The sequence below is a fragment of the Lycium barbarum genome, chromosome 8 (genome assembly GCF_019175385.1).
Source record: "Lycium barbarum isolate Lr01 chromosome 8, ASM1917538v2, whole genome shotgun sequence".
Lineage (NCBI taxonomy): Eukaryota > Viridiplantae > Streptophyta > Magnoliopsida > Solanales > Solanaceae > Lycium > Lycium barbarum.
Genome location: NC_083344.1, coordinates 115,854,463 through 115,878,976, shown reverse-complemented (window position 1 = coordinate 115,878,976; position 24,514 = coordinate 115,854,463). Strand labels below are relative to the sequence as shown.

The window sequence follows — 24,514 nt, the reverse complement described above, 5'->3', positions numbered from 1 at the left end:
CTGAATCATGCTGGATACGTAACCTCCTCTTGGAACTACATTGTCCGATCCCTAAGGCTACTTTAATTTATTGTGATAATGTCAGTGCCATTTACCTGTCAGGAAATCCAGTCCAACATCAGCGCACCAAGCACATTGAGATGGATATACATTTTGTTCGTGAAAAGGTGGCGCGCGGCCACGTCCGTGTCCTTCATGTTCCGTCCCGATATCAGCTCGCCGATATTTTCACTAAAGGACTGCCACAGGTCTTATTTGAAGATTTTCGGGACAGTCTCAGCGTTCGTAAACCTCCCGTTTCGACTGCGGGGGTGTGATAAATAGTGTAAATATGTAGTAAAAGAATATTTTGTAAATCTTCTATTTTAGGTTAGTATAGTTTGTATCCTAATAGGATATTGTAACTATAGTATATTTACCGACTCAATCAATGAGAATAATCACGGAATTAATCTCTTTCAGTAGCCATTAGCCAATAGTTCCTATATCTTTGGCTCTTTTAATTTCTTAGAAGCAAATATTCGTGTGGACCTTGTGGTAATGTCAAGATATATAATTTGCCCTGAACACATATTTCTTTTTTCTTTCTTTTTCTGTGTTTGTGGATATGAATATCGGAGATTCGACGGTATGAATGTGCATATTAATTCACAAGTCAATGATCCACACAGCTGCACAAGTGCAAATTGTTTCATTTTTAGCAAGTTGATCGTCTTCTGTGGTTGTGAACCAAGAAAATAATCCTCGATCCCCTCCAAAATAATGACTAGAGAATTATTTGACATTATAGTTTGATGACAGTGATAGTTTTATTTGGTGAATTTGGCAGCTTAGTTATATTTTTTGACATTAGGTTAATATATATAGTAATTTTAAATATAAGGAAAGTTATTAAGTATGATTTTTAATAAACAATTTGGTTTTATAATTACTTTGTCTCAATGTCCCTTAATGCCATGATCATACATGAAATTAACCCAAGCTGAAACAGAGTGCAACTTCCTTAGATGCTAATGCATGCAACTAATAATTTTGAAAAGCAAACTTGGATATTATACTATGGGAGAAGAAAAATAACAAGAACGCAAATGATGGTATTTTTTTCCATTGTCAACTAGTACATAATATTTGAAGGAAAAAAATTAAAGGAATGAAAAGAATTTTCACTCCTATATATATGTTATATTTTTGGGCAACTTACATAAATGACTTTAAGGGGCTTTTTTAGGCATAGCTATATTTTTGCTAATTACATTTCATAGCTATAGTAGATTATATTCACGCGCTACAATAGATTGTATTTCGTTGTATTCAAGTCAGATTTCGATGTATTCAACTAAACTGTATTCAAGTCAAATGTATTCAACTTAACTGTATTCAAGTCAAATGTATTCAACTCAACTGTATTCATTTGTAGCTACTTTTACACTGTATTCACTTTATTATATTTAAAATCGATTGTATTCAAAAAAATATCCTTCAAAATACAAGCAAAAAATACATAAAGAAACACTGAAGTTTACACAAAAATTTTTATGAATACACTCAAATAATGAATACAAAAATAAAATACACCCCAAACACTGAATTTTGCACTAAAAATTTAACGAATACACTCAAATACTGAATACAAGAAATAAAATACACCCCAAAAAGAAATAAAACACACTCGAATTTGAGATACAAGACATAAAATACACTTCAAATTCACTGTATTCATTTGTATACAAAAAAATCTCCTTCGAAATACAAGCGAATAAAATGTATTTTTCGATCAGATCTGGACAATAAAGTGTATTTTTCGGTCAGATCTGGACAACAAACTGTATTTCCGGCATCGTCACTCCCACCACTGGCGGCATGAAAGAGGAAGAAGTGGAGGCGTCGGGCAGATCTGAGCCACCGTCACTCCCACCACCATCACCAACAACCCTCGTCCTCTTCCTCTTATCTCGATGTATCTCTGCCGCCATCCGCCACAACAACACCACTACCACTACTTCTCTCCTCTTCGTCACTCATATCTGATGGCGCCGGAGCTTGAAAGCCGAGAGAGTTGACTGGTGGTGGTCGATCTAAGTGTATTTTTGCTCAGATCTGAGTCTCCGGTTACTGATCTGGCTGGAAATACACTGGAAAAGCGCGACGATTTCTTGCCGGAGTGTGTGAGAGAGAGAGAGAGAGAGAGAGAGAGAGAGAGAGACCAGATGTGAAAGAATGGCTAAATTGGGGATACATTCCTCTTTTCACGGTATTTTACCTTATAGTTAATAATTGTCATTAACATACAAATGTTAGCTATGAAAAATAATTAAGTCAAACTATAGCTACTAAATATAATTACCTACTAGTGTTTGTCAAGCCACTTAGATTTCCCGATATTTTTTCTTTTTAACATGGAACGGTGAGGCTCACCTCACCTCTCCATTTCTAATTAAGCGTCCTTTTCTTTCTCCCTTTTTAAAAGAAATTCAAGCTATTTTCGAAAGAGTAAATCGTACAACTAGTTTTGAATCTAGAGAATATATTAGGAGTAGATTCAACTGGACCATCATCTCTTTATACATATATGGAAAAACTTAAAATAGTATAGACATTAAGTTTTAACATATTTTTATATAATTTAATATCTTAAACTCATTGAATTCAAAATCTTAAATTTGCCCACGCGTTAAGTCTTTTGAAGTAATTGACGAGGACGGTCCTTGCAAAAGGTATAGGATATATGCAATTGATAAAAATGGCTACATATGAAGTAGGAATACTATTTGTAACTTTCTGTTAGAAACATAGTAGACGTGAATCATTCTTGTTTCTCTTCCATTAAGATAACTTCAATGTTGAGTTATTAGTAAATTATTTAATAACGTTGGTTTTCTTTTTTCCTCAAATTGTTTATTTAATAATTATTTAATAAAAATTAGAGTAGAGAAACTCCCTATCCATTTTGGATTCAAGAAATTGCAGAAAATTCTCCTTAAATAAAGAAAAAATCATTCTTATATTTACAACATTATATTTCGCTTAAATAAATCAAAAGTATATTTTTATAAAATTACCACAAATATCTTTCAAAGGTTAATAACAAAATAACATTATACGTGTATTCATAACATCAGTAGTAGCTTTAATTTAGCTTAAAAAAGCAGCCTAAAAATACTTATCTACGTAATTGGATTGAGACTTTCAACTGCTCCAACAACCTAAGCAAATCTAACTAGAAAATTCCGATCTTTATAACAGGGATCACAACACTGACCAGGAGCTCTTTTTTTTTTTTTTTTTTTTCTTTTTAAACCTAAAACACATACATATAATTATCAGAGACTAATGCAACGGCATCCTTGTTTTCCAAAAATTAATTCCCAAACTTTTTTTTGATAGTTTAATTTTCACCCACAAATATATGTATGTGCATACATATATAAGCTAAAAGTAATACGTGCACGCATCTTATAAGTACAAACAATGTGCACCCCACCCGTTATTACGTAAAGCAGGCCATAAAAATTAGTAAAAGTATTTTATCATTTCAACTTTAACCTAAAATACCTTGCAAACAATGTTTGTTTAACGATTTGATTCATTATTTAACCTGGAAAATAAAAACTAACCTACTACAACTTGTTAAATAAACTTGATAATGTAAATTCGTTACGCTCACTGGGGCGGAATCAGAGGAGTGCAAGGGGGTCAATTGAATCCCCTTCATTCAAAAATTATACTATATAGATAGGGCAAAAAATTTTTTTTACATATATAGTAATAAGTTATTGAATCTCTTTGGCATCCGAACATTTTATTTTTTTAATCCTCTTACTTGAATTTCTAGATCCGCCGATAGCTCTATGTGAATATAACTTAAATTGAATATAAAATTGTCTTTGTTTTTTTAATATAAAATTGTTCATTTTTGTGTGGGGGCTTATTTTTAAAAAATTCCCCCCACTTCTCTTTCAACTGCCGCTCCGTGTCCAACTCGTGTTTTAGCAGACTAATCAAAGGAGATACACTCCATATAAAGGAGAGTGAAAACTCCACTTTCAATCTGCCAGAAAATACTGAGACTAATTGGTTAAGTTTAACAATCAGATCATCAACTTTAGGTTGTGAGAAGAAATTACAAGGGTATATAATTTTGTGTTTACGTTTAAGGATGAATTAGTGGGACTTGGTGGTCCCGTTTCAGTACAACGATGTCAGTTTACACTGGTCGTGAAGCTTCAAAGGTTCGTTTTCTTACTCCATTTCTTCAAGTTTAGAACACCCTTTTTTACCTTCTTGCTAATTGCTTCAGGAGATTCTTAATATTTGTGATTCTTTTTTGTGTTGTTGTTGTTATGGATAGAAGCTATGGAAGAGAATTTGTGCGGAGACTGCAATAGAAATCAATCTTCTTGTGGAGAACTGGAAGTATATTCTTGGCGGTTTGATATTTCAGGTTTGTATTGATCAACTTTTATTTATATATATATATATATATATATATATATATATATATGTTGCTTGGTTAGTAAGACATTGTTTCCCTTATCTTGTAACATCTGGGTCCGAGGAATGAAATGAATATAGACGATTCATGTAACTGAACTCAACTAGGTTTGAGATAGACGTTTTCGCATAGTAGTTGAAAAAGAATTATTTCATCCGTTTCAACCCACATGAGTTGGTTTGATTCGGCACGGAGTTTAAGTGAATTAAAAGGAGACTTTTGAAATTTGTAGCGTTAAACATGACATAACATTTGTGTGGGTATAAAAGCTTCTCATTAAGGATATAATGAGAAATTTATTAGATAGATGATTTCAAATATAGAAATATGTCATTCTTTTTGGAACGTACTAATAAAAGAAATAATATCACATAAACCGGGACTGGAAGGACTATTAGTTTAGTGGGGTGGGTTGGTTCTAGTTGAAGATGCTAGGAGTCCTTGATCAGAGTTTGTGACTTGATTAGCTTTTCAACAAGATGTGTAAATTAATCATCCTCTTTTACTTATTTGCAAAGTTATGGCTTATCTGCTATAAACAACTATAAGTTCAGGTTTAAACTTAATAATTTAAAAGATTTTGAATCTCGATTCGCTCGTTACTCTGATTATTTGCCTAAAGTCGATAGTTTCTTTCTTCAGTACTTTCTGTTTTCTTTATTGTGTCTAGGGGCAGGGAGGGGAAGCTAAGGGGGAAGGGGTGAGCAGCGGAAGTTTGAGCAATCAAATTTTGCATTTTCTTCACCTCGTATTGAATGATGCAATTTGTTATTTATAATTCTTTTTTACATATTTTGCTGGTTTTGAAAGTTTTTCTGGCACTATTTGTCGTCATTGTCATATTTGATACATCATTTTTCCTTTTAGTTACTCCTTATTTGTTTTTCTTCATAAACTTAGTGTTTATTAGATCTACTAAGTTGTAAAATGTCTCACCTTTCTTTAGTATATACATGGACTTGCTGCTCGAGGGGTTCACTACATACATCAGCCAGGACCTACTCTTCAGGATGTCGGCTTCTTTCTTCTTCCGGTTGGTTTTCTTGGTTGTTGGTTCTCTTTATCTCCACTCTCTGGGGAGATGCCCACTCATATTCTTCCTTTTTGTTTTCCTTCTTAAAATGAAAACTACAGGAGCTTGGGCAAGACAAAGGTTACATAAGTGAAACAGTATTCACCACCCTCTTTCTGTCTTTTGTCTTGGTGAGTTGTTTTTGGTAATTTTCAGTCATCAATTAATGTTGAATTTGTCATATTTTGTATCTTTCGTTCACTATGCCTTAGAGGTATAATGTGACGCCAGGCTGCTTCAGGTTCGAGAAATTAAGGAAGCCTGGACATTAGACTCTAATCTGGCTGTGTAATATTTTCGTAACTTCCAACTGATTTTGGAGTGTTTAGTTGGTTGGAATTTTCAGTTTATTGCCATTTAGGTTTGCTTTGTATCTTCTTGTTCTTAACTCTTCCTCATGTTTTGCCGCAGTGGACATTCCATCCGTTCATTTTCAAGATCAAAAAGATCTATACAGTTCTGATGTGGTGCAGGGTCTTTGCTTTCTTAGTTGTAAGTAACCAGTTCTCTTGGACATCATTCTTGTGCTGTTTCCTATGTGTCTCATCACTGGGCTTCTATATTTAGTTTAAATGTTTGCGACTTTAATTCTCTTCCTGAATGCTTCATTGATTATCCTTAGGGTTACCAACAAATAAGAGAACATTTAGAGAGAAATCATGGTATCCAATATAATCTGCTAAGTCATTGAATGATTATTTACTACAGGTTTGTCAGTTTCTTCGGATCATAACATTCTACTCTACACAGCTTCCTGGTCCAAATTATCACTGTCGTGAGGTAAAGACTTGTCTCATTTGGTTGATAATTAATGTGCCAGTTTGCACTTATCTATGAGTTGTGTGTTATGTTAACTGTCTATCTTCTGATATTGCAGGGTTCAAAGCTTGCCACATTGCCTCCTCCGAATAATGTTTTAGAAGTTCTACTAATTAATTGTGAGATATAGTTTGCCTTCACTCACTGGGTTTACATAGTTCTCGTTACAATGTGCTTATGCGATGTTTATGGTTGTGCAGTTCCTCGGGGCGTGCTTTATGGTTGTGGTGATCTAATATTTTCATCTCACATGATATTCTCTCTAGTCTTTGTGCGGACATATCATAAATACGGGACAAGAAGGTAGCATTAGCAGTTGTATACTCTATAATGTTCTGTTTTGGTTGTACAATCTGATATTCAGATTAGAGTTCTGTTTCCAGTGAATGCTGGGGAAGGTAGTTAATTCTGAATTGCATTCAGCATCAAAGAAGCTCTTTCCTTTTTGCTTCTTTTCTTCTTTTTCTTCAACCTGACCATGGTGCCTTTTTTCTTGTGTGCCATATTACTGAAATAGCTTCATATGGTACAGGATTTATATGTCATTGCTTGAACTGCTGGCGCTTTCTTCCATTTCTTTTCTTTCATTTTTATTTGTTTGGTTTCTGTAGTTTAAAGTGGAGACCCTAAAAATAAAGAAGGCTTGAGCTAAATGGTTTTACCACAGCCAGAAGTTGTTAGTGATTGCTCAATTTGATTTTGCAGGTTTATAAAACTGTGTTCTTGGTTAGCTGTTATTGCTAAGAGCTTTTTGATTGTTGCATCCCGCAAACATTACACCGTGGACGTTGTTGTGGCATGGTGAGTGGAAGTCTCAGCTTGACGATCTGTGTTGGAATGTCTGTTTGCAAATAATAATCTGACTTGATTGAGCCCTATTACTTTGTAACAGGTACACTGTTAATCTAGTAGTGTTCTTTGTTGACAAACAGTTGCCAGGTTAGCATCCTAATCTTCTCTTTGAACGAATTTAGTTCTGGCTACTTCCTACTCCTGCCCTCTCTCTTTTTCGCTTAAAAGGAAAGGATCAAGAATTTTCTGAAGCACAGAGTTCTTTCTTCCAGAACTGCCTGACCGCGCTAGTGCACCGTTGTTTCTATCACTGAGCAAGGATAGCAAGACTAAGGAAGAGAATCACAAACTTCTGAATGGACATTCTGGAGATCCTGCAGAATGGGTATAGAGAATTGCATTCTCGATTGTATATAGATGTGCAGAACCCAAATCAATGGAAAGAACATTGATGTTGGGGTTACAGTGCATGTTGAAGCAATGATGAACGGTGTATAGACAATACAAGGAGTGCAACTAACCGAAGGTTGGTTTAGCAAATGATTCCTGATGTTCGTCTAAGTCCAATAGTTCTGGTTGGATACAAAATCAAAGGTCAATGCTGTTGATGTCTCCATGTTCCCTTTGGTTAAAGATTATCAAATGTATAATGGATTCCATCTACAGTCAATAAATTATCTTTTTCGTGTTGTATTCCCGAACTTCAGGCACTTAATTTTTCATAATTTTAGTCCAAGCCATCGATTACTTGGAGTGACAACACTAATAAAAGTTTGAATTCCAGTAGAGGCAACACTAGTGAATCCTTCCTATCCGTCAATTCTTAGTGAATTCTTTCCATCAAGTGTTGGTAGATAAAGTTACCAGTACTTGTGCTGGTGAAAGATAATAGGTGTTAGGTAAGTCAGTCACTCACACATCCAAATGTCAAGTCTTAGTGAATTCGTACTTATGCTGGTAAATGGTAGCAGGTGTTAGGTAAGTTAGTCATTCACACACGCTACCTCGAATGCTACTATTATATTTATATTTAAAAAAAAAAAGGGGAAGAATATGAAGTGTTCTTTCTTATACAAAATTAGCACAGATGACTGATTGACTGCAAAAATGACCGGGGTAGATCCTTAATCTTACATTTGATGGAACATGGGATGTAAAGAGCATGTAATGTTTCATGCAACAGTGGCATGGGGTCAGTTGATCCAATTGAATGCCTTATTGTCCCATGGACCATACTTCCCTTTTTCCCCTATGTAATATGGCTGGCCAATTACCTCTTTGCTGGAAGAGTTTTACTTAAAATGATGGAGACTGGACCTAACAGCACATGAAACTTCTTGCTCTTCTAGCTGTATTTGGTTGTTGCAATGCCCTAATTCTATAGACACATGATAGCCCATATCTGCTTTGTATTGTTCATTCCAACGTGAAATTACATTTTGGGGATTTGTTTAGCCGATTAATAATATTGGCTTGTTATTCAGCAATTGATAATTTAGGGATTGTTATGCGGGTTTTACCTTTAAAATCAACTTATTTGTAGGTTTACATTTCCACCATTTATTTGTAAAAACTTACCAGTGACAAGTCTGTTACATTGGATGTATAGTAGATCGGTGAAAAACCGTCCAAATCCTTTGAGCTACTTTCTTTGTACAAGAAGACATGCTCCACATATTTATACTTTAATTGCACACAGCAAATTTATATGGAGTCAAAATATTTTGACAATTACAATTCCAAATCTAAATATCATATCATCTAATGGGATTTAGAACTTATCAACCTCAACATTTAAAAAGACATTTTTAGAAGTAAAACATTTAGATGAAATTTTTGAAAATGGGGGCTTATCTTTGAAGTCTTGGACACTTCTCCAGGTTTCCATGGTGGAGAAGATGTTTCAACTTCTATCGGCGATCCCATTTATGAGACATCTCAAGGTTTTCCCTGCTTGGCTTGTAAATATTTCGTTTTAACATCCCAGGCCCTCTTCAATTGCCTTCACTGGGCATTTACACACGGCACGTGAATTTTTACTATACTATGAGGGGATGTTAAAGTGGAAAAGCCAAGAGATGACAAAGGCAAATACCATACAAGCTAAAAGGAAATTCAAGAATCGATGACCATTCAAACAAGTTCGACTCTCTGAAGAGGCAGATACTTGTGCAGCGGCTGCATTTGTAGCCAAAGCATTTGTTTCATTTGTTTGCTGTGCTGACTCAATGTCAGTTGGCCCAACAACATTGCGTGCAATCGAATTGCATATTTCACAAGTCCTGGAAAAATAACTTCAAATGGTTAGATGCTAAAAGTAAAGATTATATTTACTATTAGAATTTCTTAGGATTATGGAAGAGCTTGTGAGGGGGGGCAAAACAAAGCGACAAACCCACAAGGAGAAATTTCTCAAGAACAGTGTAGAGGAACCATATGTTTTAAGCCAGTCACATGCTTATTGCTGGAGAAAAACGGAAAACGAAAAGAACCAGATTACTACTGAAATACCAGTATGAAAAGGATTTCCAACATTGACTCAAAAACCATCAACAATATGGAAGCACAGGCTCAAAGGGGGTTGAGTTGCACAAAATTCATTAAATGATAAATACAACACGTTTTTTGTCAGAAGACATTTATCTTGTTAAATCATCATAAGTAAAGTTGAAAAACTAGGACGTGGAGAGAAAATAATGCTTTCTCCCTGTTTCAACAATTAGCCAAAAAACCTCTGACCTACCAGATATGTAGTCTTTGGAACTTCGATTCTACTAGAATTCTGGAGCTCCTACTTTCACAATTCCATTATATAACTGCATATCGTAGACATTCTATGCTAGATGTTTTTGTGCAAATTATATATAAAGGTATTTGTGCAATTACAGTTCTGTCTGTGAGAAAATGAATTTGTATTTGCTGCAAAAGATGTTACCCATCATGCAATGCTGCAACCAAAAACAAACTTGTGAAAAAACCTGATCCGTGAAGAGCATCCCAGTGCGTTCATTAAATAGTTTACTTTTCGGCAGAACAGATTAACAATAACAAAGATAATCTGTCAAAATTACACCTCAATTATCAATTGCAATCATACTGAACACTAACCACTGGCCAGAAAGTATTATCAAGAACGTGATTAACTAGCAATTCTAGTGACAATGAAGAAGTTATGGCACAAAATACTTGGTTAGAGAAAAGAAATGCCTCCATTTGTGGAAGGAGGAAGATCCAAAGTAAAGCATATCAGTCAGCAGATGAAAGACCAAAGACTTTAAAATCATGTATGTTTAAATTTATACACTGTAAAGGTGCCTGGATTCAGGCAAATATTTCAATAACCAGCAGCTTTATTGTTTGGTTTGAAAAATAAATTTGATTTTGAATAACCAACCCACAAATTTTTGGGAAAACCAGAAATAGAATACAGTACTTCTGGTTCTGTGACTTCCATAGTTGCATTATGATCATTTCAAAATAGACAAAATTGAGGGAAAGATCAAAGGAAAAGACCAGATTAAATTGGAATCCTTATTTTTCACCCTTTTGTCGCAATGCCAGGATTAGGGGAGACGCTTTTGAGCCTTATTTTCCTATTTAAAAGTAGCATAGTTTACTGGAAAAGCTAACTAGATGTTCATTATCCAAAAAGGATTCAGCTGTTCCTAATTGGAGATAGATTTTTTGCAGTAGCGTACTGATTATCATATTAACTGTAGCGAAATTAGGTGCAGTCTGAAATAACTTCATATTCGAACTGTTTAGTTTTGCTGAGTTGTAACAGAGACACAAATGGTATCCGACCCCTCCCCATACACATGTATACATACAAACACACACACAAGAGATACTAACTTCTTACTGCAGTTTATTACTTTCTTGAAAGCTAAGTGATTGCAAAGGAAATCTACATTATCCATGAAAGGTAAAACAAAACTAAAACCGTTACCATTTACCAATACTATAGAGATCCAAAGCAGTGTATGCAGTTCCTTTTCCAAATTCAAATGACACGTTTATAATTATTCACTCTGAGAGATATTTTGGTTTTTGGATTTAAATAATGATTCCATTTAATCCCTTTACTTAAACTCAAGTTAGATCTATCAGAGTGAAATAATGAATTTGAGGATAAGAGACCAGCATCAAATAAGCCTATGAGATGCATCTTGCAAATACTTTGGGTTCATTTATGGTCATTAATCTTTTAAGACTTGGGAAAAGCTACGTGGAGCAAATATTCTCCTTTTCCCCTAAGATTCAATCTCTACCTATGCTAATTTCATTGTCCTCCATGGCATGTAATGTCAAATACTCTTTTTTATTAATTCTTAATAGATTTTCCAATTTCCAAACTTCTGAATCTTCTATTTGATTTAGAATTTTTGGTTGCTCAACTAGAAAACTATTTTGCATTCTTATAAGTCATGAGATCACAGAGTGGTACAATGAAAACTTAACAACACATCATCGAAAAGAGAATTTGTTGCAGATTAATTTGTTTGAACAGATCAACCAACTCAGACATAGTAGTTTCAACATCAAATTGACACTAAAATCTTGAGTGTACGTGCATCAGAATTTCTGCTGTCAGAGAATAGTAGGTAAAATAAGTAGCATGTGAGGACACAAAAGTATAATCCTTTGACGTGAAAAATGAAAATAAACACTCTCTTCCTCCAGGAAAATCTCCATTTTGATAAAGAAATGTCAATGTCAAGTTTCAGAAAACTATATCATGAGATCTCTTTTCCATTAACTATATCATGAGATCTCTTTTCCAACAAGAACAAACATCAAAGACCAAATCTCTACACTACACTAACAGAAAAAATAACATTATTCTTACAGAACACTCACAGACATTTCCAACATTACAGGTCATCTACTGACATCAAAAGCACGCACTTCCAACACAAGAATCACCAAATCTATCATTGCAAATATTAAAGTGCATGAATCTTGGACATAACATAAGCCAAAACAAAGACATCATGTTTAGATGTCTATCATCACATCTAATAAGCAGAACAATTATCTTAAAAGACTAGTAAATCAAACAACACTTTGTTTGTGGTAAATTCACCCTTCCACATTGATCACATAGGCATCATTAAAAGTTCAAAATTAACCAACCATAAAACTAAAGTAAAAAACCAAAATTCAAGTTTTGGTCTACTTACTTAGGTGAAATGTGAAAGAATCTTGGACACTACATAAGCCAAAAAGGCCATCATGTTAAGATGTCAATCATCACATTAATAAGCAGAACAATTAACTTAAAAGGCCAGTAAATCAAACAACCCTTTATTTTAGGTAAACTTGTCCATCCACAATATAGACATCATCATAACTTCAAAATTCACCAACCATAAAAATAAAGTAAAAAAGCAGAATTCAAGTTTTGGCCTACTTAGGTGAAATGTGAAAAAACCTTGGAGACAACATAAGCCAAAAAAAGGCCAGTAAATCAAACAACCCTTTGTTTATTATCAACTGACCCTTCCACATTGATCATATAAGCATCAGAAAGTTCAAAATCAACCATAAAACTAAAATAAAATAATCTACTTACTTATTTCCCTTGATTTTAAACCAAGTTTCAGCACAATGCTTATGTGCAGCAGCCAAATCATCTTTACAAGAACACCCCAATTCAATAGCAACACCAGACTCAACTCCAATATCCACCAAACTCAAGTGACAGATTCTACAATCTCTTTCAACAATTTCCCCTAAATGCACCTTATTACTTTCATCATCGCCATTTTCTATATCAACTGAACCATCAGACTTACTGCCACGTGTATAGCTATAATCATCTTTATTTTTAGAACCAAACTGAGAATAACAAGAACCCACCTCAGACAACTCTACTCTTTCCATTTCAATGACCTCAAAACACAAAATTGTGAAAAAAACATTAATCTTCTTGAAAAAAGCTGAAATCTTTACTCTTCTTGAAACTTCAAAGATTTGATTTTTTTGGTACACTGCATGTGTTTAAGGCTTTGAACTCTATAAATATGAAGAATTTAACAAAATGGGGTGATGGATTTGGTGATGTATTAACTCAGACATCTTAAAGTTGAAGGCTTTAGTGTTCTTGAAATTTCAAAGATTTGGTTTTTATGGTATACTGCATGAGTTTAAGGCTTTGTATTCTATAAATATGAAGAATTTAACAAAGTTGGGTGATGGGTTTGCTGATATATTAACTCAAACATACTAAATTTAGCAACAAAAAAAAAAAAAGAGAAAGAGAAAAAAGTGAAAAGAGGGGGGAAAAAGAACAAATAACGTAAAAGGGTGAGGCTCATGGTTGTGTTGCAATAGCTGCGAGACAGGGGGCCTACCCCACTGTGTCACACAGATGGGATAGTGAGATGTGATGTGATTATACAGTGGCAGTATAGTTGGTGGAGTTAAAAATACGTGGAATTTAAGTTATATCGTTAAGATATTTTTATAAAGTGATTGTTTATATTTCGATTATCGTATTAATTCACTGTAATTATTGTTACTTTTCTTCATAACGCTTATCTATAATTCTTTTGCGCTTTTTAGTTTGTTTAAAAAAAATAATATGTTTTTATATTTAGAAATAACTTAACTTAAACTTCTTCTTTTTTTTATCTTTAATGAGATGATTTATAGCTACACAAATATTTGTGACTTATTTTAGACCATAAATTTCAAAAGTCTTCATTTCTTTTAAATTTCGTGTCTAATCAAACTATATCATATAAATTAAAACTGAGGGAGTAGTATTTTGCCATGACCTTTTTTGTCATGTTTTCATTTCTTGAGCCTTTACCTCCCAAGATAGAGGTAAGGCATGTACATTGTACCCTCCCTAGATCCCACTTATGGGTTGTATTTTCACAAAGGGATAACAAGTTCTTACTCCCTCTGCCACCGTTTGATTTGACATAAAATTAAGAAAGAAAGGAAGAATTTTAAAATTTATAGTCTAAACAAATTTTAAATATTTGCGTGATTGTAAATCATTTCATTAAAAATAAAAGGAAAATCTTAAAATTAAATTATTTTTAATTGTAGAAAAATGACATTCTTTTTTGGATAGACTAGAAATGAAAGATTGTCACACATAAATTGTTACAAAAGGAATATTAGTTTTATAAGATTATGAATTAATATATATTAAGAGATTTATTTATAATTATTTAATAAATAATTTAGTTATATAAAAAATTTATAATACTGATGCATAAAACTTTAAACTCTAAAAGATAGAGTGGCCAACGAAGGCTTACCAAAATATGATCAAATTTCATATTCAGTTCTTACCAAAATATGAGTTCTAAGTCTATTTAATTCTTTACTAAAATATGAGCTAAGATTATCAAATTTCACATTTTCCCCTTTCCTTATCTTCCGCTCTCCTGTTAGAAAAGGACCAGTTAGATTAGAATGTGTCGGTAATCTTGTAAGTGGTTGATAATTTGGGATTACAGTTTTCATTTTTTTTTTTTTAAAAAAAAAAAACATGGCAATGATGTTTATAAAAATGAGGAATCAGAAACTGACCACAAAAGTCAATATTCTGAAACTGACATGTAACGCGTACCAAAATGTGACTTCTAGTACATTCACATTCTTACTAAAATGTGAGTTTAGGCCTAAATGTGAGATCCAATCCACTGGACTTATACTTTTTGATATTTTATACTTTTTGATATCGTATGTAATCTATTCCCAATTTTCCCTTCTTCTTTCCTGTTTTTCTATATAAAAAAACTGTAAAAAAGGAAAGGAAAGAAAAAAAAAATAGTGGACTTGGAGCAAGAAATGTATTCTTCTTGAATAAGCTTATCATAGTTAAATAGTTCATTTAATATATTTTAACATAAGATATATAGAGCAGAATAGCATGCTACCTTCCTATTTGAGTAACTTTCCTATTTGAGTAAGGAGCCGTTTGTACATGATTTTATCTTATGAGATGAAATTATATTTGGACATGCAATTTGAATTTCTTAAGTTGTAATTTTTTTTATAAACATAAAAATCCCACAAGTTGTGAAAACCATTAAAAAAAAATTCAATTCTTATACAATCTTACCAAATGAGTTAATCATAGTTCATAATAAAATTAATACGCTACTATAAGGCCTTTCTAAAAAATACAACATCAATTGATCAAACTTTAATTCAATAAAAAGGAAAATTTAACATGAATAGTAATGTAAGTACTCTTTAATATAATCCTCCCACATGGTAAACATAATTGGTAAATATATTTTACCAATTTGCAGATTAATATTTAATGCAAATGGTTGGTAAACATGATTGGTAAATAGATCTACCAACTTATGAGTTTTTTTTTTTACAAAATATAAATGTATGGGTCAAATTTTACATTTATATTTTCTGAATTCATGATTTCAAATCTCAAATCATGTCTTATTAGATGATTTGTAATTTCATCTCATGAGATGAAATTAGAGATGAAATCACACGTCCAAACGCTGATTTCACCTCATGATTTCATAAATCGCATGTCCAAACGCCTAATGAACAAATTTTGCAACTTGTTGACAGTTGGTCTTATCGGAGCTTGGGACTATTCTTATTTCGGCTGGGATTTAATAAAGTTTAGTTAGTGAAAGAAAAAGCAGTTTATTCGGTGCTTTGTCGGGTATGGTTGCAACATCTTACTTTCAGTTCTACACTCCTGGACTAGTGGGTACTAAAGGGTTTCAATTTACATCAGTTAAGAGTAGCATAGATCTGTAAATAGGAGTATTTTAATAGTACTTCAAAAAACTGTACGTTTAACAGTCTCTAGAAGTACCCAAGTCAAATTGTGACTTCATTGATTCAGACCTAGGGAAAGACTAGTGACTACATTTTTGGTGCTTGAAAAAAAAAATATAACAACTAAAATTAAATTAATGATGGATTCTGTGGTTTTCCATTGTTGTCACCGTGGTGAATATAATTACACAGGGAATGGTTGGTGTAATCAGATTAAATTCAACGAGGTAAATTAATGCCCCCTTTTTCCTTGTTTACCCTCCCCCCCCCCCACCCCGTCTTTTTTACTCTATTATTGGAGTTGGTGAGTATGATGATTATTGGCAAACCATCGAGCACTTCATGATTTATTCTTCAATAGTAATGTTCTTTCAATATGTAATGAAAGAGAAAATAGGAGAGGAGATCATTGCAGCTAAAAACTTGGGTGCTTGTTCAATACTTTTTATCAACGTATTGATGATAAGGAGTCGTTTGATAATAACATTGAAACAATTAATTAATTTCAGGATAAAATCTTGCATAGGAACAATAATGCAAATATGTGTGTCTTCTCTCCGGCCTTCAACAACAACAACAATAATAATAATACGTGTTTGTAGTTTAGCACATGAAATTTTAAGACACACCCATTTTATTAAGTGTAAATGGAAAGTTCGACACAATTGGAATTTTAATTGAAAGCCTTTACTACTTTATGATTTGGCATGTACGAAATGAAACTTCATTCTTTATTCTACAAGATTTTTTATGAAGTCTTTCATTTATTTCTCTTGCATACGTTTTTTTATGTTGAATTGCATTTTCTGAAACTGCCATTTAGAAATTAAAAAATTACTTGTTGTTATAGCTGGATATGAAAGACATCTATTGTTCAAAACAAATTCTTTTTACTACTATTTATTTTCGAGAGTGTTATTTATTAATTTAGAAGATTAGAGCAAGTAAATTAGTGGTAATTAGTAAACATCGGGTGAATAAGGAACAGGGGCGTAAGGGGCAGAAGCAAATTCATCTACATCAGCATCTCCATTGCTTGATAGCTCAATCATGGCACGGTGTGGCCCGTTCTTCTGCTTGTTGCATAGATCTGGCAAATACACACCTAACACATTTCCAACATATATAAATTAAAAAAAAATTAGAGAAATAAAAAATCATGAAAAATAGTACTGAATTTAAGTTCTATGATAGGCATTATTTAATAGGCATGGTAAAAAAGATAACTAGTTTTCACGTGTACAAGTATTAGCTCTAAAATCATAAAAATAGTACGTGTTTAAGTTCTATGATAAACACAATTGATAATCTAGTAAAAATGATAATTAACTTGTTTTCACATGTACAAGTTAAAATTCACATAGCAGTGACAAAATCTTCGCATATCAGTAGTGGCGGAACCATCTTTGTTCAAGGATGTCAATTGACATTCCTTCGTTGGAACTTTTTATGTATATATATCATATATCATATGTTGAATCTTATTGACTTCTTTACATATTTATTTTTTTATATTTTTATTTTTCTTAATAAAATTTATGACGCCACCACTGATTTATAACTTAAAACCAAATAGTAAATGCATGTCATATATTGGTTGTCTGGATTAAGAAGATAGTGGTCTTAATCAACTAAATTGAGATTCTTTTAGTTTCGTGGAAGGCATTATTGCTATTAGAGGAATGCCCTTGATCCAAGCAAAAGTAGAGTAATCGAAAGGAACAAGTTTTGTTTAGCACGACCGCTCCAAACCATTACAAGCAATTTTTTTTTTTTCAAGAAACAAACATCTTATGGATCACTCGATCTTAAAACTAATAATAAAGATAGATTACGGTTTTTGTATTGGGCGAAAGGTGCACCCAGAGTTAGCTCATGTGACCGGATGCTTGGAGGGACCGGAGGATCTACACAGCTGGCCTCCGCTCTCACCAACTCGGGTCACATCCGTCAACCTCGATCAGAGCGCTACTGTACATACGAACGTTGAAGCCACAGAGATGGCACATCATCCGTACTTTAGGGTTGAAAAGTCTAACCTTGGCTTGTTTAGGGGAAGCTTAGGGTAGAAGGAAGTCATCATCTTGACTTATATAAGGGAAGTTTAGTGTAGCAAGAAGGGATCATCATGCTCCTACCATTGTAACTATCTTTTTCTTTCTCAATGGCAATATACAAGTTTATCTATTTTTTCTCAGATAGAGGATTATTACTCACTCTCTTGTATGTTCACTCTCTTGTATGTTTATCTCTTGTTAAAGCTTTATTTACACATATCACCACTCCGAACCGAGCTCGTAAAAGAGTTCTCGGGATTAGAGACGACCCACTTGTCTTCAAACCCTATACAAATAAATCTCTAACTGTTTTTTAGGTTAAATCTAATTTCACCGGAAAACAGTTTGGCACCGTCTACGGGGATAGACAGCTGTGGTGTCGTCCTGATTCGTAGCAGAGATTCTAAAATCCGCTCGCATTTGGGGTTGCTCTGTTGAAATATTCCTGACCATGCCTGAAACAGTTAGTAGCACATCAGAGGGTAGTGCTCAAATCGGAGCAAAAGACCTGCAGGGCTCGCAATCAGTGCACTGGCAGAACTCTAACAGGGAGAATGATCCGGAGTTAAGTGGATGAGAAGAAAAGAAGGAAATAGTACCACCCCCGAAGAAGGCTCACGACAAGATCCCAGCCGAGGAGAACTACCTTGACCATTCGGCGGAAAGTGGGGAAACGTCTCCTAGAGGGCGTTACCCCAGGAAAAGGAAAAGGTACCATCGCTCTAAGGCGAAGGGGATGTATAAAACGAAGGATCCCCCATCGGAAGTAACTCTAGCCACATTTCTGGCATTAAACAGCGCGATAATAGTGCTCATAGAGAAGCTCTTAAATTCTCTGACTGAGATAACACCGGCCAGTCGCCCTTCAAATAACTCGGAGGTTATCGAGACACCTGGGACTTTCGGAGTAAACGCAGAGCAAATAGGGTTGGAGCTGGTTAAGCAAAATGCGGACTTAGAAAAGCTTACCAAGCTGGAAAAGAAGCTTTATGACTGGATGAGTCAGATACTTGGGGATCCTAGTCTTGAAGGGAGCAGGAGCAATGAAGTATGGAAAGATCCCGTACAAGCTAAGCGTGGCCCCGCACCTATCCCGAAGAAGTTCAAGATGTCGGATATACCCAAATATAATAGGACCACGAATCTAGAAGAACGTATAACTACCTTTTAAGCACTCATCACTGGGCAGGATCTGAAGCAACGCGAGATTGAATCAGTCATGGTGAAAAAATTCCACCCAACGCTCATTAAGGGAGCACTTTCTTGGTATACTTTTTTACCTGAAAATTTATTGACTCTTTTGCTGCTCTTGCAAATAGCTTTGTGAAAGCTCATGTCGGAGCCTGAAGGGTTGAGATGCACATGGAGGACATTTTTACCATAACATAGAGGGAAGACGAACCGCTAAAGAGATTCGTGGGCAGGTTCCAAAGGGAGAGAATGTTGCTACCAGCTATCTCGGAGGACTGGGCCACAGCCGCCTTCGCGAATAGTCTAAATCCAGACAGTTCGCATGCATCTAGGAAACTGAAGGAAAGCTTGAAGGAATTCCTAGCCAAGTCTTGGAATGAGGTGAACGACAGGTACACGGCCAAAATGAGGATAGAGGATGACCTCAGAGTTGATGCCCGGATTGAAGTAAGAGGTAGGCCGCAGGTGAGACCCAGAAATGTTCCCCCGGCCAAACAGAGGAACCGAAGAGATTGGTATGAGCCATACATAGCTCGCCCGCCTCTGAGGAACCCTACCAGATCAAAGACGAGCACGGAAAGCAGTTAAAAACATAGTTGGAACATCAGCCACCTCAAGAAGTTTTACCTCTAAAGAGGCAACAGGTATGGTCGCATATCTACATAATTTATCTTGTACTAACTTGCTTCCTCTTCCTGACATGGACTGCCAACAATCATTGCTTGCGTCCCATTCTCTCTTTTTGCAAAAGTTCTGAAAACGCTTAATGTACCAACAGGACGATTTGTCCATCCGAGCTTCAAGGATAGAATAAGAATCCCCACTTATTCCTCAAATGTTGTCAATAAGCTACCTTTTGAACTCAAAACGTTCGAGCATAACAAACTCGGAGACCACATGGCTCTGTAGACCACTTCTAACACACGATATGGCCATAGATCCTCCGAGCGTGTAGGTTCCATGAACCTTTGTGCCATTAAATGGGGTCGAGACGTCCTCCCCATTAGCACCGAAAATCGAGGGCCCTCCTTTATTGCGGATTGGATGATTAGATCCTCAATATCGCGAAATCTTTTTCGGAAGTGATATTCAAGGATTGGGTTAGGAATGATGACCTCAAACACAAAACGCAAAAACAACATAAGCGTGCACCGGTCATCATACCTTAACTTAAACAACAAACACTCGAACATTAGCATAGTTCCGGTAGATGGGCATAACTGTCACGCCTCGACGGTTAAGTGAAAAACAAAAAGCCAACAGGTCATTTTATGTCACAATTGTTGCAAAAACAAAGCGCATGTCAAAGCATAAAAACAAAAATGAGGTTAACAAACAAAGCAAATAGCCTTCATTCGCCAAAAAGCGTGAAAAAGGAATTGGTGAGTGGGCCCAAAAGCATAAAAAACATAAACGTAGAAAGAGGGCACAAGGGCCCCAACATCCGGCAAAAACAAAATAGAACATAGCCAAACCGGCACGTGAGGCCTGCTAGAGTTTTCAGACGACTTCGTCACTTCTATACGGCCTTAAGGGTCATGGGTAAGAATTTCCGACCTACATTTTCCTACTTTTCCTATTAACGCTTTGGTTGCAGGACGGGGACCGGGACAATTTGGAGGGAGGATCGGCTCCTATAGAAGCAGCATGAATAAGAAAATACTTGGTCACTCTTTTTCTTGGTCGAGTTTTTTTTCCCAAAGGGTTTTTGCCGGCAAGGTTTTCAATAAGGCAACAACCATAAAATGTATTGCACTTGCAAACATGGCCAAGACTCCACGTCAAGACTCTAGATGAGTGAAGAGGCAAACTAAATGTTGTCTTGGCAAGATGATCAACTCGTGGGGAGAATGGTAACGTTTCTCTAGTTTACTGCGTGGAATTTGAAAAAGATGGATTATTCCACTTTTCGGGCTCATGCTATAGAGCCCCCGGAAAGTGGGGGATTATCTGTATTGGGCGAAAAGTGCACCCAGAGTTAGCTCATGTGACCGGATGCTCGAAATGACTGGAGGATCTACATAGCTGGCAGTGGCGGATCTAGGATATTCTCTGAGGGGGTTCAAAAAATAAAAATGTAGTGCCCGAGGCTTGAACTTGGAATGTCAAGGTGACTTTTGAACACCCTAAATCACCGAACCAACCCCTACTCTTGTGTTCAGGGTGTTCAAAATCTATATATGTACATAAAACATATAAAAATACCTTATATATACAGTATAATTTCTTACCGAGGGTGTTCGGGTTAACACCCTCAATGGGCTGTAGATCTACCCTTGACAGTTAGCCTCCACTCCCGCCAACTCAGGTACATTTGTCAACCTCGATCCGAGCGCTACTATACTCGCAAACGTTGGAGCCACCGAGAGGTCACATCACCCGTACTTTAGGGGTTGAAAAGTCTAACCTTGGCTTGTTTAGGGTAAGCTTAGGGTAGAAGGAAGCCATCATCTTGGCTTATATAAGGGAAGCTTAGAGTAGAAGGAAGTGATCATCCCGTTCCTATCATTGTAACTCTATCTTTTTCTCTCTCAAAGGCAATATAAAAGTTTATCTATTTTTTGTTAGATAGAGGATTATTACTCACTCTCCTGCAAGTTTATCTCTTGTTAAAGCTTTATTTACACATATCAACACTCTGAATCGAGCTCGTAAAAGAATTCCCAGGACTGAATAGCCCACTTGTCTTCAGACCTATAAAAATAAATTTCTAACTGATTTTTTGGTTAAATCTAATTTCACTGGAAAACGGTTTAAAAAAAAAAATTATCACCAACTTCTCGAGCCCAAATCCATGTTTATCATTTCTACCTAATGAAAGTTGATTTGTTATATCGGAACTACAAATCTCAAGAATTCATTCTTAAAAAGTTATTAAAAAGTTGCCCTTTCTTCTCCACTCTATCATACACTAGCTACAATGTTTTTTTTTTTTTTCCGTTCCCACCTGGTGTCCAGTCTTCATATTGAGGCCAATTAATTCAGATTCATGCCAAGAAATTTTGCTTTAGATATCAAATATGACTCCATTCTCCTAAGCACGAACACGAGGGGCCTGATTAATTCAGATTCGTGCTGAGAAGTCTCATTTTGAATATAAAAAATGACTCAATTCTCAAAGCACTCGAGGCTTCTAGTCAATGTTGCGGGTTGGAAAGGGACTTAGCGCCCCATCATAACCTTTGGTGGTAATTGCTTAGTCGACAATGTTGCGAATAACTATACTACTATTTGCAAAGTCAAACATTAATATTTCCATTGACCACAACCTTTTTATACATTTTCAAAATGTTTTTAGTTATAAAAAGTTGCAATTTATTGTAACACGGAGTACTTCTTATATATCTAGTTTTAAATTTTGTCAATTTTATTTTTAAAATCCTTAAAATTGATGTCATCAATCGAGACCGAGAATTAAAAAATTATCTCTCGGTCTCCGAATCCCTTCATTTTTTTTTTTGAAACCGACGAGGATGAACATTATGATGTAAATGAGCGCAATGTTGTTACCTTCTCCAGCAGCCAAATTAAAGTAAAGGTCAACAATGTTAGCACAACGTTCGTAACAAGCAGGGGAGCAAAGCTTAGCAGCAAACTGAGGTTCGAGCAAAGAATCAGAGGAAATTCCAACAGAGTTCCTGTCAACACCACAAGCCTCAACACACTCATCTGTCTCAATATGTTGCTTCATTTTTTCGACAACAACCTCAGATGTCTTGCATTGGTACTCAACCTTCCCATCTTTGGCTGCAGAGTTCTCCAACAAACACCTCTTCCCAGATGTTGCGATGGCGAATGCACAAACATTAGTTGGCAATTCCTCGCAAACGAAATTCCCTGAGATTTTAGCTAGGGAGAGTCAAAATATAAGGAAGTTAACAACTTATAGCTTAGCTTATAGTAAATGTAATGGCCACACATTTTTGACATGTTCAGTAGCGGAGCAAAGATTTTCATTAAGGAAAATCAAAATCTAAGAAAGTAAATGATTGAAAAACACCAAGGGGATTCAAAATATAGTGTATATAAATAACAATTTTTTAATTATATGCACGATATAATATTCTAACAAAGAGGTTTAAATTGACACCCTTTGAAGAAAATGTTGGCGCAAGTGTTTGATCCATGAAAAAAAATCAAGCCTACGCAAAAGAGAGAAGACTCCAACAATGGCTGATTTTTAGAAGCCCCTAAGAAAGAGGTTTAAGTCATCGATACCAATCCGATAACGCTTTTCTTGTATGCCGCTGCGTTAGCAAGGAGAGAGCTAAGTAAATGTTACCCTGAAAATGCGTGAGATTCGATTCTTTTGGGACATAATATAGTTAAGTGTATCTCTACATCTTGTTAACCTTTTAAATAATATGATCACATAATTCAAAAACAGGTGTTGTGATCACATTAACCCCACAGACAGTCTAATGAATTTAACTACATGCATGCATGTTACAATCAAATGTAATTCTGGAAACAATCGTGATGTGATTTTTTATTTCGTGCGCGAATAAAAAGAACATTAGATATACAGTACGTACCCAAAGCGCCTTGGAGGAAAAGGGCGCTAGCAAAGAAAAGAATCAAAGAGGACCTCATAGTGGCAGCCATTTAATTCTATCCTTTTCTTTGTTCTCTAGGGGATTTTTCTTTTTCTTCTTTTTTTTCCCTTTTTTTTTTTTTTTTTTGGTTTTTTGTTAATGACGATCAAGAGGAGAAGAGATGAGGGAGAATGGAGGGGTTTATTGAATTTATATATAGGAAGATGAGGAGGAGGAGATTGCGGTATGATCTATAAATTGTTTGGCCAGTGACTTAGTTCGTTTTCTTTATATTTTTGTGGATGCTATATTACTCTTTTTTATTTTATTATATTTTATATTATAATTACAGTTATTTTTTGCCTTAGTGGATCCGATTACTTAGAATATTGCAAATTGATTGGCATTCTAGGTAAACATATCCTTGCATAAAAATTTCTCATATAGGTCAACCGGAAAATCTGTGAATTATATTGCATGGTTAACCATTGTTGGATTTGACTTTTGTACTGGATTACCGCCCAGTGGCGGATCCAGAAAATTGAACAAGTGGGTTCAACCAGCGATAAAATTGTAGCAATAGTTGATACTAACAACGACCTTAGACACTATAAATGAGCACCATTAAGACAGTAAATGTGCTTTTAATTTTCAAGCTAATCATCATATTTGATTTTACAATGTGGTCTAACACCAATGTAGTTTTTAGTTTATGCTTATATTACTAACGGATCAACAAGGCGACAAAGATATTACACCACTTTTCAAAAAAGAA

General features: G+C 35.0%; 3 protein-coding genes across 6 annotated transcripts; 1 reads left to right on the top strand and 2 right to left on the bottom strand.

Moving 5' to 3' along the window:
* The first annotated feature begins 3,991 nt into the window (after positions 1–3,991).
* Positions 3,992–7,868, top strand: LOC132606828 (phosphatidylinositol:ceramide inositolphosphotransferase 1-like). Of its 3 annotated transcripts, XM_060320474.1 has the most exons (12): positions 3,992–4,229; positions 4,352–4,441; positions 5,439–5,525; positions 5,627–5,695; positions 5,976–6,056; positions 6,273–6,344; positions 6,442–6,502; positions 6,584–6,686; positions 7,089–7,184; positions 7,276–7,322; positions 7,448–7,560; positions 7,593–7,868. In XM_060320474.1, the coding sequence occupies exons 1-12, from the start codon at positions 4,197–4,199 to the stop codon at positions 7,671–7,673; spliced, it is 933 nt and encodes a 310-aa protein (XP_060176457.1). In that variant the 5' UTR covers positions 3,992–4,196; the 3' UTR covers positions 7,674–7,868. The 3 variants fall into 3 exon arrangements, with proteins under 3 accessions (XP_060176457.1, XP_060176456.1, XP_060176455.1); XM_060320473.1 differs by having other exon boundaries at positions 3,999–4,229; positions 7,448–7,868; XM_060320472.1 differs by having other exon boundaries at positions 4,002–4,229; positions 4,349–4,441; positions 7,448–7,868.
* Positions 7,869–8,623: 755 nt separating this feature from the next.
* On the bottom strand, positions 8,624–13,177 carry LOC132606829 (uncharacterized). The gene is made up of 2 exons (XM_060320475.1): positions 12,751–13,177; positions 8,624–9,457 (listed from the first exon to the last, which is right to left on the bottom strand). The coding sequence occupies exons 1-2, from the start codon at positions 13,059–13,061 to the stop codon at positions 9,220–9,222; spliced, it is 549 nt and encodes a 182-aa protein (XP_060176458.1). The 5' UTR covers positions 13,062–13,177; the 3' UTR covers positions 8,624–9,219.
* A 3,359-nt stretch (positions 13,178–16,536) lies between these two features.
* LOC132606826 (uncharacterized) lies at positions 16,537–24,099 on the bottom strand. Of its 2 annotated transcripts, none has more exons than XM_060320469.1 (3): positions 23,740–24,099; positions 22,715–23,053; positions 16,537–17,061 (listed from the first exon to the last, which is right to left on the bottom strand). In XM_060320469.1, the coding sequence occupies exons 1-3, from the start codon at positions 23,807–23,809 to the stop codon at positions 16,916–16,918; spliced, it is 555 nt and encodes a 184-aa protein (XP_060176452.1). In that variant the 5' UTR covers positions 23,810–24,099; the 3' UTR covers positions 16,537–16,915. The 2 variants fall into 2 exon arrangements, with proteins under 2 accessions (XP_060176452.1, XP_060176453.1); XM_060320470.1 differs by having other exon boundaries at positions 22,715–23,041; positions 23,740–23,921.
* Positions 24,100–24,514: the final 415 nt, after the last annotated feature.

What these genes read in the sequence shown, in the direction of transcription:
- LOC132606826 (XM_060320469.1), bottom strand. Translation starts at nt 23,809, where the DNA reads ATGGCTGCCACTATGAGGTCCTCTTTGATTCTTTTCTTTGCTAGCGCC. An exon ending in TTTCCTCCAAGGCGCTTTGG is followed by an intron (nt 23,054 to 23,739) that starts GTACGTACTGTA and finishes GACTCTCCCTAG; the next exon opens with CTAAAATCTCAGGGAATTTC. An exon ending in TAATTTGGCTGCTGGAGAAG is followed by an intron (nt 17,062 to 22,714) that starts GTAACAACATTG and finishes GAAATGTGTTAG; the next exon opens with GTGTGTATTTGCCAGATCTA.
- LOC132606828 (XM_060320474.1), top strand. Translation starts at nt 4,197, where the DNA reads ATGTCAGTTTACACTGGTCGTGAAGCTTCAAAG. An exon ending in CAAATTATCACTGTCGTGAG is followed by an intron (nt 6,345 to 6,441) that starts GTAAAGACTTGT and finishes CTGATATTGCAG; the next exon opens with GGTTCAAAGCTTGCCACATT. An exon ending in CATAAATACGGGACAAGAAG is followed by an intron (nt 6,687 to 7,088) that starts GTAGCATTAGCA and finishes TTGATTTTGCAG; the next exon opens with GTTTATAAAACTGTGTTCTT.
- LOC132606829 (XM_060320475.1), bottom strand. Translation starts at nt 13,061, where the DNA reads ATGGAAAGAGTAGAGTTGTCTGAGGTGGGTTCTTGTTATTCTCAGTTT. An exon ending in TTTAAAATCAAGGGAAATAA is followed by an intron (nt 9,458 to 12,750) that starts GTAAGTAGATTA and finishes TTATTTTTCCAG; the next exon opens with GACTTGTGAAATATGCAATT.